Source organism: Neolamprologus brichardi, chromosome 9, assembly GCF_056152115.1.
Source record: "Neolamprologus brichardi isolate AB-2024 chromosome 9, ASM5615211v1, whole genome shotgun sequence".
Classification (NCBI taxonomy): Eukaryota; Metazoa; Chordata; class Actinopteri; order Cichliformes; family Cichlidae; genus Neolamprologus; species Neolamprologus brichardi.
Window position 1 is genome coordinate 25,299,596 of NC_142112.1, and position 18,217 is coordinate 25,317,812.

Here is an 18,217-nt window from a genome sequence, read left to right on the forward strand (position 1 = left end):
TGAAGATATGTAAATCCTGGGATCAGCATTCAGATATCCACGCAGCCATGCTCTTTCCTTTCATCTGCGAGTGACTGCAAAGATGTGATGTCTATAGTAGATGCATAGTAAATGAGTTCTGGCTTGGCCTGTCAGAGTGATTTGTGCAGGATGATGTCAGTGTGGGGGAGGGCTGAGGGGAGCATGCAGAGGATGAGGTGACACATACCAGATTCTCCTCACACAGCTCCCGGAACTGCTGGAACTTCTGGGACATCAGCAGCTGGGCACTCCCCACTGCACTGCGGATCTTACCCAGGACTGCAGAAAGACACAGACGCACATGCATGCACACACACACCCACACACCCACACAATGCAATTACTCACAGGACTGCATACTGCAGGCATGTTGCACCACTAACAGAGGGGCTGCATTAGTAATGCAACAAAAAAGGATGGATTAGAAACCTGCTTCATACGAGCATTTCAAAATACAAAACATCTGTGAACATCAGATGAGAATGACACAATTCTTTTTCAAAAAACACAAGATCATTAAACACACAATGCAAAACACTGCATGTTTTAAGCATGGTCAAATCAAGCACCTGGTCTCAACAGCAACCTTTTTATTTTTCTTACAATCACTTTCCAACAGCCTCATGCATAAGATAAAAAAAGACTACACAACTAATTTAAATGTCACTGATCAGTGATATGGACTCAACTGCTAGGCAACTGCTAGTACATAAGGCTAGTGCTATTAGAAACTGAGAGGGTGAGTAATGAACCTGTGCTGCAGACAAAGACTTCAACCCCTTCAGGATGCGTGCGAGTGTGTCTGTGTGTGCACGTGTGCATTGTAGTCTGGGATCAGGGAAAATATGACCTTGAGACAGCCTCCCTGTTATCCATGTTCTGTGAGAAAATCTCTTGCCTGGAACCAAAACACTAGCTGCAAACGCAATGGCATTTTCAGTAATACATGAAATCAGCTGCGCAGTAAGGACAGGTACGAATACAGTGCTTACAGTCTGCGGCTTGTTTACTCAGTCTGGTATGTCTGTTTGAGTGTACGTGTGTAAAACATATTTCGATGTGTGCATACAGGCGAGCGCTGTTCTGTGTGTTACATCAAGATGAAATAGTTGCCTTGAAGGGGCACTCGGCAAACCCTGTGTGAGAGATCGTTATGCAGTGTATCCAGAGGACACAAGCGTGGCTGGGCCCAGCAGTGGCCTATTGATAAGTATGCACGGTATGTCTGTGGAGGCCAGAGGGCCTGAGACAGGAACAAGCAGCTATTGTGGTCCAATACCACGAATACCAGCACCCTCCAAATCAAAAGAGGAGAGGAGGAAAAATAGACCTCATATCACTGTATAACAGAGTAGAAATCTAAACATAATGAATCAACTCACTCTCTTCAGGCAGCTCATTCTCCATCTCGTCCTGCTCCATCTGTTTACACCAGCCCTCCATACGCTCTGTCTCAGCCTGCAGCAACTTGAGGAACCAGCGGCCGTCACGCGGGCACACCGATCTCCCGACCGCCTCCAGAGCCTCACCCTCTGGTTCAGGTACGTTGTCCATCCAGGGGTCAGGAGGAGGCAGGATGGATGGGTCAAAGCCCACCTCCCCGTAGTCATCTCCGGCACAAGCATGGTAGTGGTTCCCAGAGCCCTGGATGCTGACGGTGGAAGTGGCAGCATCGCGTGAGTGCTGGCGCGGCATGGTGGCGCAGAGACGCGGCGGCAGGTCCGGAGCGTCTGATGGGTCGTCGAGGTCAGCCTGCACAGCTGTGGTTACACTGTTGGAGCGGGTCATTCTGCGGTGACTAGGAGAAGATGTAAGAATAAGTTTACGTGGGACGCACAAAGGTATTATTGATTCTTCACCTGTTAAACATCTGATTCGTTTATTTTTATAGCCTTCCTTTTAGCAGCAATTATCATCACAATGATCTCAGCGATGAATAGCTTTTGTATTGTGGAACATCTTTTGTGTGTGAGTGTGCGTGTATGTTTTGTCACCTGGCTCATTCAATAGCAACAGTGTGTACAGGCCTCTGTCACACCGCAAGCCCTGCTGTGGGACCGCTGCGCATACACAAATAGTGGTAGCACAAAAACACACATGCACACACACTCACACCTGGAACCCTTCTCTACAGCTGGGCGTGCCATGTCGCATTTGACTCAGAGGCTTTGTGCCGCTGTTGGGCAGCCTCTGCCAAGTCTCTCCACACTATGTGCAACAGCAGAGACATGCACACACATACACACACACAGAGCTGGCGATGTTCTATAGAGCAGCTCACCACCCAAGAGATAAATGGGATGTTAGAGGGATGCGGGTGTTGGGAGAGGAGAGGAGGGGGAGGGAACTGGCAGGCTAACTTCACAGTGATTGGACAAGCCATTAATCTAATAATTGATTACAGCTCACGACTTAAAGCACATAATTTAATAACATATACAAAAATGTAGCAGAGTGGTGGTCATTGAGACACTTTAAAAATAAGTGATACACTTTGATGAAAAGGCATAAAAGCCCTCATGGACATGGGCTCTAAGGATAAAAGAAAATAACTGGGTATTAGTGCTCATTTCAGTTCAACACAAATGCCCCCATTCAAAAATCCATTATCCTACTGTGAGACATATATGGGATTACAAATGTCCTGTCAAAAGACCTTCTCCACCAGGCCTGTTAGCTTTACTCTAAACCAAAAACTGCCCACAGTCCTCTCACACATGAAACCTCAACCTGACCTGCCTGCAGCATGACACACACAAATGATCACCTCTCGCTCAGCCCATCTCCGGACACACACTCCTCCTAAACTCAACCCATTCATCTTTACTTCCCCCTTTTTCTCATTCATCTCCCCTCTTCTGTGAACACAAAAAAAAAGAAAGCAAGATGGGAGTGGCGTCGGGTAGATCAAACAGCGTGCATGCGCTTTACGTGTACATGCCAGCAGCCCTTCGTGTGCGTGTATGTTTGTGCGAGTGTGAAGAGCAGTTAAAGAATAACTCCTCCAAGCAGGTGTTCAGATCTAATGACCACAGCCTGCTTTCTATCAGGCTGCTAACAACTTCCTGCAGGGGCAGAAACAGGCAAAGCCAAACACTACCCAGACAGACAGACGGTTAGATCAACAGACAAGAGGCAGAAGAACAAAAAGAACTAGGGCGTTTTAAAGGATAAAAGTTAATGTGAAAGAGGAAAAAAAACTATAAAACACAAGTAAGGTATGCAAGAGCTAATAAAAAATCACAAAAAATCTCTCCTCTTCCTACATTCAAGTAATAGAAAGTGATAAATCACCACAGAGGTTGAGTTTTGCATTCCATATGCTGCTGCTGCTCTGAACCAGAAGGTCCTACGTTTTCTTCATTTTCCTGTCATCTGCAGATACTTGGTTTACACTTAAAAGCAAGAGGAAATGGCCCTAAAAACAGAATCATGCCTTATTTGGATTTAATGTCAATGAAAGCCTTCAGTCAGCTAGGACAAAAACAAAAAGGCTAACATTGCTAATTATCCCTTATATTAAGTTTTCAGGACTAGTGCAGTGCCTGTGTGTAACAAAGGCAGTGCAGTTTGATGGGCTATCAGCCAAATGGTAAATTCCATGGCTGAGAAATGAAGTGTGTCAAAAAGTATCAAAAATGGCAGTTTTTAATTAATAAACATTGAAAACAGTTTTGTCTCTGTGGCTAATTTTCTTCTTCATACTAACATAACATGAGGTGTCTGCTAGGCCTCACCTCAGCTAACCCGAGTCACTGAACTGAACCTCTGTACATTGTTTGCAGTACTTTTGCCATTTGGAGACTTTTAAAATGTAATTATCTGAGAAATAGTTTGGTTTGATGTGATTTACAGCCCATTTAAGGAAATTCTGCTTCATTTTTGGTGAGTGTCATGTTATGTAGTACATTAATAACCCAAATTAGCAGGTTTCTTGGTCTGTGTGATGCATCTAAGCAGCAGCTTGCTAACTTCCCTTGCTACCCCTAGCTGATAACTTACTGCTCCACCCCCTCATCCAAATATGGTCACTTCTGGCCATAAAAAACATGGTGGCCGCTAAAACGTCAACTTTGGGGCTTTAAAATGCGGTCCACAAACCAGTAAGTGACATCACCGTGGTTACATCTTTACACTGTTAAAGCCTCCGATGACAAAGGCAGGAAGCTGCTGAAAACATACCATGGTGAAAGTGTGTCAGAAAAGAATCTTTAGCCAAAACATGAGGAACACCTATCTAAACAACTTCATATTAGACACTCGACTTCTGGGACACGAGGTTCAGAGCAAAACAACTGCCGAGTATGAAGTACATCAGATGAATGTTTGGTGAAGAAAGCGAAGAATACACACAAGCACACAAATACAGAGAGAGTCCTTCATAAAACCATAGCAGTGTTAATTCCTCCTCTTGCTGGTGACAAGTAGTGACGGGAAAAATCAGGGCTGGCACTAGCCTTCGTGGTGAGATTAGGAAAGAATCTGTACAGTGTCCAACATACCCTAAATCAAATAAGTCATCCTGTTCAGTTTGCATTTAAGTAAATGCTTCATATACAAATATTATCATATTAAAAAAAAGAAGTAAAAGAGAGAAGGAAGATGTTTGTCTAAAGACAAGCATGTTATTTGTTCTTTCCAACACTTTTACATCTCTTTCCACTGCCCGTCACTTAATCCTAGTTCAAACAGCAAGCTGAGGTTATGACCTATGACTGCTGCATAAAAACACACAGACACTCACACCCACACACACACCTACAGACACACTGAAGAAGGCCGTAGGAGTCTGGCACTCTCACTGTCTGGGAATCTAATGTAGGGGGCAGCATGCCCGGACCTCCCAGGTGTGCACTCATACACACCCACACACACACCATTACAGATGAATGCCAACAGGTAAACAGTCATGCATGTATCAACAAAAATACATGCCAACCAACACCAAACATTAACCAGAAAAATGCATTAGCTGCAGTCCAGCATAACAACAAGTCCAAACTTAGGTAGACTACAGCCTATCTGGATGAGTTAATATTTGGCTTGGCGTATCCAGGAACTCAGAGCATGGTTGATCAGCTGAGACCTCCTCCTTTCAGAAATCCCCTAACATTCCACGTCCAGCACATTTTGAAGTGCTGGACGTGGCCCTCTCTGTGACCTTTGATAAAAGCTTGTGTCGCTTTGAATTTTAGAAGCATCCCTTCAATGAGTTGCAAAAACCAGAAACTGGCTAAACTGACTAGCTTTCCTAACTAAACAGAAGGTGACTTAAAAAAACAAAAGTGTGTGTGTGTGTGTGTGTGTGGGGGGGGGCAGGAATGAAAGCAGACAAATAAGCTACAAATGGCTGAGTGTCCCACCAGAGAACTTAAAGGAGTGTGGTGCAATGCGAGCTAATGAAACAGCGAGCACACTAGGCTCTTCTCCTCAAATTGGGAACATGCAACAGAATGAACGGCTAACTGACAGCGCAGCGGTCTCTCAGACCTAAACAAACTCAATAAAACTCCCTCCTCTTCTCCCTCCCTCACTCCCTCCCACACATACACAAACACGCAGCCCCAAACAGCCTGAATCACAATGACTGGAGCAACAGATGGCTGTCAACTCACCCCCTCAGCTTTCCAATCTCCCTATACCACATCCTCTGGCCCAGCTGTCATTTGGGGCCCTTAGTTGAGGGGGCTCTGACGCCAGCCACCCCTCAACTGTGGACAGCTGCTGTAGGGAAGCCAGTGCGGAGGGGGGGGGAAAGCTTGTAACGCACATTATCAACCTCCCCTGGTTTCAAAAAGCCCTCTTTCTGATATCCCTGTTTCATCTCTCTCCTTAGACTTATCCAGTTTCACTTTAAGAACATCTACTCCCTTTTTTGTTTCTACTCACCATCGCTCGTCTTCCACCTGAATTCCTATCGACTGGAATTTAGACTGCTCCTCTGTGGGCCCTCCTTCTTCTGGGTCCACCTAAGAGAAGGGGGAGAAATTCTCAAACTGTCTGCATGCCAGAAAAACTGGATTAGAACTCTGACTGAAACCCAGTCTCATTTGCAAACCTGGATCCCTATGGACAGGCACTTGCGGAGAGCTTCTCTCTGCGCCTTGGTGTCCGCGGAGACGTGTGCAACTGCGGAAGTGGTGGCGGTGGCAGTGATGGTGATGGTGCTGTTGGTGACGTGCTGGCTCGCAGGGCCGTGCACCTGAGCGTTAGCTGCCTCTATGGCTGCCGTCAGGGCCTTCATGCTATCGATGCTCTCTGTAGAGTTGGACAGGCCCGGCTGGGAACTGATACCCGTTCGTGTGCCGGGACCCCCGTCCATGTACGCATCCTGGGCGGACTCGGTGCTGCTTTGGGCTGTGATCGATATAAAAGGTTTGGATGGGGTAGTTCGTGGTGGGACCGGTGGAGGGGTCTTTTTGTAGGTGGTGATGCATGATGACACTGCAAAGAAGACGCACACAAAAAGACAGATGTCAGAGATATCTTGGTGCTTGAGTCTGTGTTAGAACCTAGAGGTGCGAGGTTTGAGAGAAGTGGATATTTGTGAAGCAGGGTCCACTTAAATGCAACTGCAATAATAATTTAATAGACATTTAAAGACGTAAACGTAAAGTAGATGAAGGACATCAAACATACAGTAACCGTCATTGAAATGAATTTTTTACATATATGTAGATAGATGGCAGTTCACCCAGAGGTCTTAGACGTCTGTGCTGCAGTCAAAATGTGCAGTAGATTAGAGCCAACTTTGACAAATCAGAGCTGCATCTAGTAATAGGATTAGTATGTCAGCCACTTGACCCACTGATCTAGATGGTTAAGCTCTATACGCACTAACTGTACACATCCAGAGCAATGTGATTGTGCCAAATATAGCTCTCCCTGCTTATGTGTCTTTGTGTGACAGAAGGTAAATGACACTGCTGAAGCCAGCTACAGAGCTGCATGCACCCCCGAGGCTTTGTGTTAAATGCAAGCATGTATGAAAAAACAAAATCATCATTGCTTTTCCCAGTAACTGTCTTCCTCTTGCATTCTCACCCTCTCATGTTACAGCTACAGGTTGTGTGCAGACAATGGAGCCTCTCTGACACACACACACTGAGTAAGAAGCCTTAGAAACATGCCAAAAGACAAGAAGCATAGCCTGTGTGAGGAAAGACAAAAACAGCCACCTCCTAACTATATTATGATTTGGAGTCTCCTTCCTGGCTTAGTGCTACCATCAAAAGTAGGTCGCCCTTTCTGCGTTCTGTGGCAAAACTAGGACGGCAGGTTTCCTGGATCCCTTTTTAATCCCTACAAAAGACAAACATCCTACCATGGTGAGATCGGGAGTCTGTGCGCGGCACACAACTGTTACCAACCACACCCAGCACACGCAGCTCTCTGTATAACTATTACAGGGAGAGCTCTTGTTTGCTTTGTGTCTTGCCATCTCGCTGACAGCTACAGAGAGGCCTTAACATACTGGAGGTGAGCAGTGGGGCTGACTTCATCCTTTTGGTTTGTCAGAGTCATTCGTTTGTACCCGTCCTCCTCCTCCTCCTCCTCCTAGTGAAGATTTGAGCCTTTTGACAAGCTGGAAAGTATTCAGATAAGATGAAGCACTCACTGAGTGGAGATCACAGCTTGTGAGTGTCTTTGATGATGGCAAAACAAACCACAACAAAGGGAAAAAAGGATGATTTACTGTATTTCCTTCTGAAGCTAAATACCATATGTAATTCTTTACAGATAGTGTATGTGTGGGAATTACTGCCAAAACCAAACAAACTTATCTAAGTGTGCCATATTTGCACTGTTGTCTCATTCTAACAGTTTTCTAGGGAAAATGATCGACATCCAGGTCTAATCTTCAGAAAGGTCACACAGTACAAACCCATAAGAACAAAAAGATGTACATCGCACACACGCATGCACTCACACACTCACACAGAGGGCGAGGTCCTGCCCCTATCAACCATGGGGTTTCAAAAGAGAGCATGCATCATCTTTCAATTTCTATTCCCTGAAGTCATCTAAAAGTCACATGTGTGTGTATGTGCACATGTCGGATGACTGTATATGTGTGTGAACTCCTCTCAAGCCTACGGAAGGGTTAAAAAGGGTTTTCATCTGCTCAAAGGGGGAAAAAAAGAAGAAAAAGACTGCATGAAACTGGAGACGACGCGCTGTGTCCCACCCTAGCTGTCACTGTGAGAGCCAGAGACAGTGGAGAATGACAGGGGTTTCAAATGCCAAGACAGGTTAAGTAAACACTCGGGAGTCTGAACATGCCCACGCACAAGTACACGCACACAGGCCTGGAGAGGCACACAAATAACATTGACACAACCCTGCTTAACATTTCAGCTTCTCCACATCAAGGCAGACCGCACACTTCCTGCCAATGATATGCTCCCTATCCATCAGGAACTGTTGTCAGCAGCGTACCAGCCTGTACCAGTGGCTCGTATGCAAACTCGTGAAAGGATGTGAAGTCAAAAATTTAACAAAATAAAGGATTTTAGTTTTATGTTGAAAAAACTTTCAACTATAATGAAATTAAACAAGTGAATCCTTTAACTTTAGCCTGTATGTACAGAAAAATTAGTTGAAAACATCTGACCAAAACAACTCCCCAGATTAGACTGAGACCAAGTTTCCAGTTTCCACATAGCTGATAAGAAAATAGCTTGACCGCCTTACAGTCATGAAAGCATTAGACAGCTATACTGCCCTGGACCTCCCACACTCGCAAGCATTCAAGGACAGAGTAAAGCAGGAATGTGATGCATGACTCCATCAAACCCTTAGAAAGGAATGTGAAAACCTCTCTTTACTAACCACAGATAAACAGTGACGAGCACACAGGGAGGTTTGTCTATCACTTTATAATATCAGGTCAGTGCAGCCTTGATCAAAGAGTAAAGAAAGTTCATATTCTCTTGTGTGCAAAAAAACAAAACCAAAACAGGACTAACTTCCTCACTTTATGGAAAGAAGAATGTGGAATTTTATCTCTCTTCCCACGGAGAGGTAGGTGCAGCCTGCTGCAAGCATTGTCATCTCCAAGAGGAGAGGAGTTTGTGAATGACAAAACTTTAGTGGCTCTCTGCCAAATCCTCTTTTGACGAACGCTTCAAAAGTCCCATGCAGACAAGTTGGTGTGAATAGCAGTTCTTCTTGGCAGGGCACTCTCCCCACCCGTGGGCTTGATAATATCAAAGAAAGCCCTCTTCCCTCCCCTGAGACAAAGCAAGTCTCCATTCATTTCTCCGGCCTTAGGAACAAAAACAGACTCGCTAGCCACCTCTTTTTTTCCCTTTTCTTTTTTTTGACTGCGCCCCATTTGTGTGCCTGCATAGGTATATGCTGTTTCCTTTATTTAATCACCGTGTTCATGTTACTAGACAGATTGAAGGCAGGCAGCTGCCTTGTAATCTCCAATCTGTATATCTGTGGGATAGGCCACTTCAAAGAGCAGACGGTTTGGTTTAAGAGGCTAGCTAACAGGAATGAGCTCCCCCGTGCGGGGGCCAAGGGCAAATCCACCACCATCCAAAGAAATACAAAGACTGGGATGAGGGGCGGTCGGTATGGGGGAATATTGACAGCTGCGTCCAGCTGCACTATGTTTGGGATCAGGGTCTGCCAGAGGGGAGAGAAGAGCGAACACAGAAAAAGAGTCGAACAAGACGGAGGAGGAGGGACCGGGGTAAATCACAGAGTTACTGCCCGACTCCTTCTGCTCACTTTGTCCATTTGTCCGTCTCACTCCCCATCAAGCACACTCACTCACACAGAGGCCCAGCTGGAGTCCTTTGTGATAGCGTCACCATGGCATCACATAGCAACATAAAGTTTGCTGGGAGGCCTGGTATTTTACCACCAGCAAGCAGAGAAAGAGCTTCCACTGGTCATTTGTTTACTCTGACAGGTTACACCAGTCAACAGGAAAACTTAAAAGCTGAAGTGAAAAATTGAAACAAAAAGCAGAATATCAGCAGAGGCACGGCAGCTGAGCGCTCCTGCGCTGTAAATAAATATCCCAGAGCGTTTTGTTTTTTTGGGGGGATTTTTGCCTTGAAGAGCTGCCTTTGTACAGCTGAATGCTAAAGTCTACCAACCAGTTTTTCTTGGACTGTTTTCAAAAAGGCTTGTCATTGTGTTTCAGGGAAAGTGTTATTGGATGACAAGCACTTGAAAGGTTCAGACCGTATGACGTTTCACTGCTGTTCTGAACAACAGTGCAGCACTAATACCAATCCTGACTCAACACTGCCTCTAGAAGGCTACTTTAAACTGAAAGAAACTGAAAGAGATTACGAGAAGCCTTGTCCTTTAACATTTTCTACATGCTAAAAACAAAACTTAAGATAGCAGATTAGCTGTTTGTTACTTATCACTGTTAAGTTAGTATTACAGACACAACAAACACGGCACATGATATACAATGAAACATGAACGTTTCTGACAGGCCTGTGAGTCACCTAAAAGTTTCTATGAGACTTCGAAGTCAGTCTGCAGCTCCCAGCCACCAGAGGTCAAAGGGCAGCAGAAAGGGTTTCTGCTCTCCAGATGCCTGAGCACTCAGTAACAATAGCTCACTGTGTGTGCCTATGCATATATGTGAGAAGGAGGGGAAGGTGGCGGTCTGCGACTGCCCTTTAAAGGAGTATATTTAGCATGTGTGAGTGCTTTTGGGGGTGGTAGTCTTTAGTGCAAATGGTGCCAAAGTTGTAAACATCCTGAAACTGCTGATTTAAATGTATTTTTTTTTACGTTATCATAAGGATGCATATCAGTATGAAACATGTGTCAAATATGCCTCTAGTGTCCTCACAGCAGCAGTGCTATCAACAAAGGTGTGTTCTCAGCGTGCCCCTACTGACAGAAACCCGTGTCAACAGTGGGTAACTGCCCTGGCAGGCTTGTGTCTCCTGAATCACTAGATAAGAGTTTGTTTACAACTGTCAGCCACCGCTAAATCTGGCAGGCAGCTGCTCCCTGTTAGGCAATAGATTTATTTCACTTAACCTACTTTCCTGTGTTCCAAGTTCAAATAGAAAGCCTGGTTACCTGGATTCCTCTTTTATGGCTTGATGCTCTCCTCGCCCTGTCAATCAGTGACAGGTGTGGACAGATACAATGTGGACTGAGACGTTAAAAACTAAAGGGGAAAAACAAGAAAAACTGAAAGTTCACATTAAGCTTTTCATTTTAGGTGTAGATCTAATGTTTTAGGATCACATCACTCTTGAACTACGCAGCTGATTGTTTTATACATGTATATAAAAATCATCAAATGACTAACAATTACTCTAACAATAGTGTAATTGCCAACATCAACACTGTAAATGCATGCTAGATGACACTTGTTGCACTGACAGGTATAATCAACCAGGCTTTCACATAAATATGTACTCTCAAAGTTCCTCCCAGTACAGTCGTGAAGCATGTGGGCTTGTCTTCTTCCGACAAGCCCACATTTTTGCTGTTTTAAATCAAGGGGCTTTCTTGTTAGACCTGCCCTGTGATGGCTCCAGGCCATATTTTTTGTTCTCCCCTTCTCCTCGGCCTGACGAGCCAAAAGACACACGAAGAAATACATCAGCCTTTTCTTTCTGTCCAAAAGACCTGCCTGCAGGGGCTGAAAGCAAGCATATAGTCACTCAACATAAGGGGGAGAATTAGAAGAGCGTGAGAGAGAGATAAAGATAAAATAACAGAAAGGGAAATGAGATGGGACAAAGTGTGCCATGCCGTTTACTTCACTTACTATACATTCCAGCAGCTTTGTGGGCCATAAACCTGAGTATTAGCTCAAACACTAAAGCTAGCACACCCACACATCTCACGCATGCTTTCACTGCACTCATTTCCCACAGCATTGCTCACAGAGTGACTGATACTTTAAGAGCAGACTAGCTCAGTGTGTGCAGTGACACATCAGATGTGCTGGCAATGACAGCATGGGCAACTATAACAAGTCTAGCATACCGAAAAACAGAATCATGTAGCTGAGGGGGAAATCAGATAAGTCATTATGTGAAGTTATATTTGTGATTGAGCAGTGCCTAAGAATATGACACTTGTTCAATTCTTTTTAAAGAAGAAGAGAGAAGCCTTGATGTGGTCTTTTTGTCTTGCTAAGTGGATAACACAAGCCACTTAGGCCAGTGGCTTTTAAACTAAAAATACACACAACACACCAGTGTTGCCACCACACTGTCTCCAAGTGCTGAATACAGTTCAGATAAAACATGACTGTCCTCTAGAACTGAGAGCCTGTGGAATTACAGCCAAGCACAGAAAAATAAAACCATAAGCCTTGGGAATAATGCTCACTGGGCATAAACAGCGAACACAAAGGCGACAAAAACACAAGAGGCTGATACGCAAACACACATGCACGCACGCACGCTTGCGTGCACAGAGGCATCAGCTTCGGGGCCTGAAACACAATACCGATGTCATGTCATTACATGAAGGATCACTGCTTGCTGCAGTTGTTATTTACATATAAATGCAGCAGAATGTGGTCAAAAGTTCACTTCTTCTTTCCTCCAACAAGAAAAGGCATGCTACAAGCTTCCTGTGGAGTTACACTAAAAGTCTCCCCCCCCAAAAAAAAGGAAGTCAAAACTTGATTCATAAAATGACCGGGCACAAAAAGTAAAAGGAAAGCTGGCTTGCTGTTTTTACAAGCGTTTGAGTTTACTCTTCCAGGAATGTCATGAAACATCAGTGTCGGGTGTTGTTTCACAGCACTGGGGTTTTTTCTCCTCGCATTCCTTCCCCCTTTCCCCCTCTTTGACGTTCTTTGTCCTGACCACTTGCACATGGAGGGGAAAGGAGACACTGGCGGCCTAATCCACTGCCAGAGGCACACTAAAGCCATCTGGGCCCAAAACCAAACGTTTGGCCTTCTGTTTCTCCTATATGAGAGGAGAAACTGGGAGGTGGGGGTAGATGGAAAGTTAAGAGAGAGGAAGGGGAAAACGAAGGAAAAAGGAAGGCAGGAGGTACAAGAGAGGCTAAAGGGGGGATTTGGAACAAGAACCAGGCAACATTAGTGCACAGTCTTTTGTGGTTTTCATTCCTGACCTTCTGACCCTATACATCCTGTTGACGGGGTCGGGGGGGCAGAATGAAAGATGAGATTGCCGCTATAGGCATCTGTGTGCGCCCAAAAGGAATGTGAATGCAACGAGCATGAATCAGGACAAATATGAAAACCTATGAAGGTGATACAGAGCTCTGGGTGTCTCTCTCAGGTGTGACTTTTCACACCCCTCTCGCCCTTCTTCCTGTGTGTTTACATGCACTCCCTGCTGAATCTTATGGGGGAGGAACAATGGTCTCTCCAGCATTCCCACTCTCCTGCTGAGAGCACCCGTTTGTCTCCTGCATTCCTTTTCCCATTCATCTCTTTCTCTCTCTTCCCTCCTGGAAAAAAACTCCTGCTACTTTTTTTTTTTTTTTTTTTTTTTTTTTTTTACAAGGGGGAGGGTTCTGAGCATGTGTCTCAAAAATCTGAGTCAAATCAGTCCCCTTCGACACAGCCTGCCCCCTCCTCTTTCCTCTCTGTTTTACTTGGTTAGTGAAGCAGCAAAGCTTTAAGAAAGGGAGGAGAAAGAGGAGATGCATTCTTTCTCTCCCGCTTGCTGTCTCTCAGTATGCACCAGCGGTGAGTTGCGGCTTATTTTTAATGACTGGTAAAAAAAAAAGAAAAAAAAAGAAGGAGGGCTGGGTGTCTTCCCCGCCGGCCGCTTGCACACAGGCTCAGTTACTAAGGCATACACACACACACGCACACATTACTGTAGCTGAGTCTGGGACTTTCACAGAGAAGTCTTTAATTTGCACTGGGGCCTGGCCTCCCACACTGCACAGCCCAAACCACCCACTTACAGCCATGCACTCTTCCTCTGACTTACTCCAACATATTCTCTCCCCTCTCCAGAACAGTGAATGCAACAAGAACTCTCAACCACATAATGTTGCTGTCAAATAAAGTAAAAACTTTCAACATTCTGTAAAGATAATATGGCAAAAAAAAACAACATGTTTTTCTGCTCTTCAAAAAAACTCCCATCTCCTTTGGAAGAGATTTAACTATATATCCCACTCCCTCTTATGTTTTCATTCCCTGAGGGGTTTAAGTTTGCAGGCCCTGCCCTGCCCAGCTTTAGCATTCAGGAGCCACGAGGATCATCCATAGTCAACACTAAGGAAATCCTTTCAGGGCTTTGCTTTTCCTTTGCCCCTGATGCCAAAACACAGACAGGAAGAGCAAAAATGGGGAGTGGGATAGTCCCTACCTGACAGTGGAGCCCCTATCCACCTGATCTAACACGCCAAATGAGCGGTTTACTCTTTTTAAGTAATCCTCAAAATAAAATAGTGAATTCCTCACATTAACAGGAAACTGTTGTATTTGCACTTTCTGCAGAGTGGAGACAGCAGGGGTGCACTGCCGCAGCCATTCTTTGTGTTTGCAGTAGCCCTGTCAACTCCTCCCCGCGCCCCTTTCTCATTTTCCCCCGCTCACTTAACTTTGTTCCAAACCAATGGCAGGACGAGAGGAATGAATGACATTCTCTTTGCTTGTGTTTCCTGTGTCAAAAGCACCACTCTTCCTCCTTAAACGGCTATAATCAAAGCATTCCAAGCCGTAACAAGCAGGGACCAATTAAGTCGTAAGTAAATATAGACACCCAGCAGCCACCTAAAAAGCTTTAAGTCCTGCAGATTTATCCTATTCACTTTTATTCTGCTCCAGAGCATGTTGAGGCAGGAAATCACTGATGATTCAGGTCATGGAAACACATAATAATTAAACCTGATTGATGCTATGTTATAGCAAAGGGCCTGCAGATCCAACTTTTAATCAAAGGTTACTTACGATCACATTGCATCAGACCTTAGGTTGTGCATTATATGGGACAACACTTATAAGTTGGTCCAGATTGCCAAATTGAACTGGCAAAACACTTCAAAGCAGGTGAAACTATGATGACATCTAGTGAAAGATTTCATATTGCATGTCTTTACTTTGCTACATCAGAATCACAAGAGCCGGATTTCCTTCAAATTGAATTTTCTTTTAGACATCTGACGGATAAGAAATTAGGAAGGAAGGTAGACGGTCCAGCACATCGATGATACATTTAAAACAGAGCTGGAAAAGCTAGAAAAGCAGATCCACAGATGTAAAACTTTTGAACTAAATTCAATTCCTCTGGATTTATTTATCTTGTGACTAACACTCTTAAGCTGTCACTGTGAAAGAGATGCTCAGTGTTTTCCACTCAAGTCAGTGAAAGAGCGACAGTGCAAGTTCCCACTGGCTTGCATTCTCAGACAGTCGTGACAGGATGAAGTAATTACTGAGCGGCTGACACACCAGCATGGCTAGGATTTATCTTCTCCAGGAAGAGAGATAGCCAAATCACAGTTTACCCACATTGAGCTCCCAGTTTGGGCTTGATCCCGCAGCTGCAAATGGAGAAGCCACACACAAACACTTTGACACCGTCGCATGCGTACACACACCCTGATGCTCAAAAAAAAAACCCCATCGAGTTACAGCTGCCAACCGCAACTGAGAATGGCGTCTTTCTCCTTTTTATTCCACATGTGTGCTGCGCCTGTGCTAGTGTGTCACTACATGCCTTGACCCAGCCCTTGTTTCCTGTCAAACACACCTACTCGAACCATCAAAGCAAGTAGAATGACAGCATTATGCAGGTGTGTGTGTGCGTGAGTGTGAGAGAGAGAGAGGGTGCAGAAGAGAGAATCAGAGACAGATGACACCAGAGTACTGTTTAATTTACATCCCTCTTTGAATAATAATTCCACCTTAGAGGATGGCACCTTTGATCCACTGACACACAGGTGTAGTTCACATACAGAGGCGTAGGTTGCTAACACAGGGCTTTATCTATCCCTATAATTAACGGCCAGAGCAGGATTCAGAGAATACTATATGTGTTTGTGCGTTACCGAGGAACAGGCATGGTTCGGAGGTTTGATGGAGCTCAAAGGTGCATTCCTGTACAGCGTCCTCAGCAAACACTGTTTGATGTCAGTGTCTTGGAGGCATATATACATCAAGGATAGCATGAATGTCAGTCATCACTCAGGGATACAGCAACTCTTATTGATGACTAATTCCTCTCTCCCAGTCCCTGTGTATGTTACACACACAGAAAAACACACCGGTAGCCTTGATGAGGCAGAAACTCCACCAAAAATAATATCTGACAGTAATATGAGAGGAGAACTTATGACTTGCCTCACATACACAACCTACTGTTGTGGTAAAACACCAAAAGGAATTATTCTACGAGTAGGAATTCAGCTCCCTCTAGTGGTGACCAGCTAGGACTGAAAGAATGATCATTTCATTAGAAACACTGCCCTGTGTTGTTTTTCTGTTTACAAGTAAGATAAAAATAAACAAAAATCTATTTTTATTTAATATCATCTACATATCAGCTTCATATATAAATTACATTTCAGAGAAATTACATTAAAATAAATAGCATAAACTCATTAGCCTGTTTTATGCAAAAAAAATCTTGCCGTGTGCTCATATATTTTGTTTATTTCTATAAAAAGCTAAGTCATGGTAGAAAGTTCACAGTTTTTAAAAATGTGCAAGACTGTGACTTTACTTGTTTAATGTTCCAGTTCAAAGATACAGAAGATGAGTTGCAGTTTTTTTCCTGTTTATTTGAAACTGGAATAATGTGAGTAATAAGAAAAAAATATTTTTGAATGCTGATGTTCAAAAAGGCACCAAAAAAGCCTGCTTCACTATCTAATACACATTCATTATTAAATACTGCATCATAAATCAGAGAGGTATAAACATCTTCTGTAACCCAAAGAGTTGTAAATAGCAGATACCAGAGTAAAAATAATCTTGTACAGCATTTTCAACTTCTTCCAAATAATTGGAGATTTTTTTAAATGATAAAACATGGGTGAAAACATGCAGCTCTGCAGAGCTCCGATAGAGCTTCATGGCTTAGTGCTTAGCTGTTTTAATTAACAACATTTTCACCTGACCTCTTTATCTTTGTTCTTTAATCTCATTTCAGCTCTTCGAGTGGATTACCAGAATTAACTTTAACCACAGTGCAGAGGAATCAGCAGGCTGATGAAAGGGGAAAAGTTGAAAGCGAGTTAAGAAAACCTCAGCAAGAACACCTAAAAGTGAAGGTTAATTCTGGCACATCGCATCCAAAGACATGTCAGTTGCTCTACTAAACAAATGCTGCAGGTGAATGACTCAGTAAATATTTAGTGAGGTCATAGCTTCTACTTTTTAATTTTCCTTGAGTGTACACATTCATCATGCAACCCCTTATTAAGTCTCTAACCCAAACTCAGTGCGGACTAATAATAGCTTCTCTGAGGACTGAATTGAAAGGTAAAAAAGGAGATAGAGAGAAAAAAAGAAAGCGTGACTGAATCTGTTAGTCACACAGATGCACACCCCCCAAAACACCTGAGGCAGCTTTGCATCCAATACACTAAACCACTCCTAACTCTCCCAAACTCATCAAATAGAACAAGAGACTCACTGGTCACTTTGTTAGGTACATCTGTTCAACTGTTCATTAACAAAAATTTCTAATCAGCTAATCACAGAGCAGCAACTCAGGCTTGTAGACATGCTCAACAAAAACTGCTTAAGTTCAAACTGAGTGTCAGAATGGGACAGAAAGGTAATTTAAGGGATTTAGATTGTGGCATGGTTGCTGGTGCCAGCCGATTTACAGAGTGGTCTTGTTTATGTCAGAGGAGAATGGACAGACTGCTTCAAGCTGATAGGAAGGTAACAATAACTCAAACAACCAAGGAATGCAGAAGAGCATCTCTAAACACACAACACGTCAAACCTCGAAGCTCATCTTAATCTTTAATGGGAGATTCCCATCATGGATGTGCAACCAACAAATCTGCAGCAGCAGCTTTGAACATACAGCTTGAAGCAATAAAGTATTGTGCCTATTCTCCAAGAGATATCCAGCATAAAACACATGGTATTACAGTGAGCTGTAGAGGAGCTGATAAAAACAAGAAAATGTGGTAGAGAAACATTATCCTGTAACTCTGCTGTTTCAAGTTCACTTACTTTATGGGAACAATAAACTTGTATCACACTGCATCAGTTTAAATGGCAAAACATTTG

General features: G+C 43.9%; 1 protein-coding gene across 2 annotated transcripts in view; it reads right to left on the minus strand.

Moving 5' to 3' along the window:
* dlgap1b (discs, large (Drosophila) homolog-associated protein 1b) overlaps positions 1-18,217 on the minus strand; it is a 96,572-nt gene that overhangs the window by 4,056 nt on the left and 74,299 nt on the right. For both annotated transcript variants that reach the window (XM_006795070.3, XM_006795071.3), the window contains exons 7-10: positions 6,080-6,465; positions 5,911-5,990; positions 1,404-1,819; positions 209-300 (exon numbers count right to left, since the gene is read on the minus strand). In XM_006795070.3, the coding sequence (XP_006795133.2) occupies positions 209-300; positions 1,404-1,819; positions 5,911-5,990; positions 6,080-6,465 (974 nt within the window). The remainder of the gene's footprint in view (positions 1-208; positions 301-1,403; positions 1,820-5,910; positions 5,991-6,079; positions 6,466-18,217) is intronic.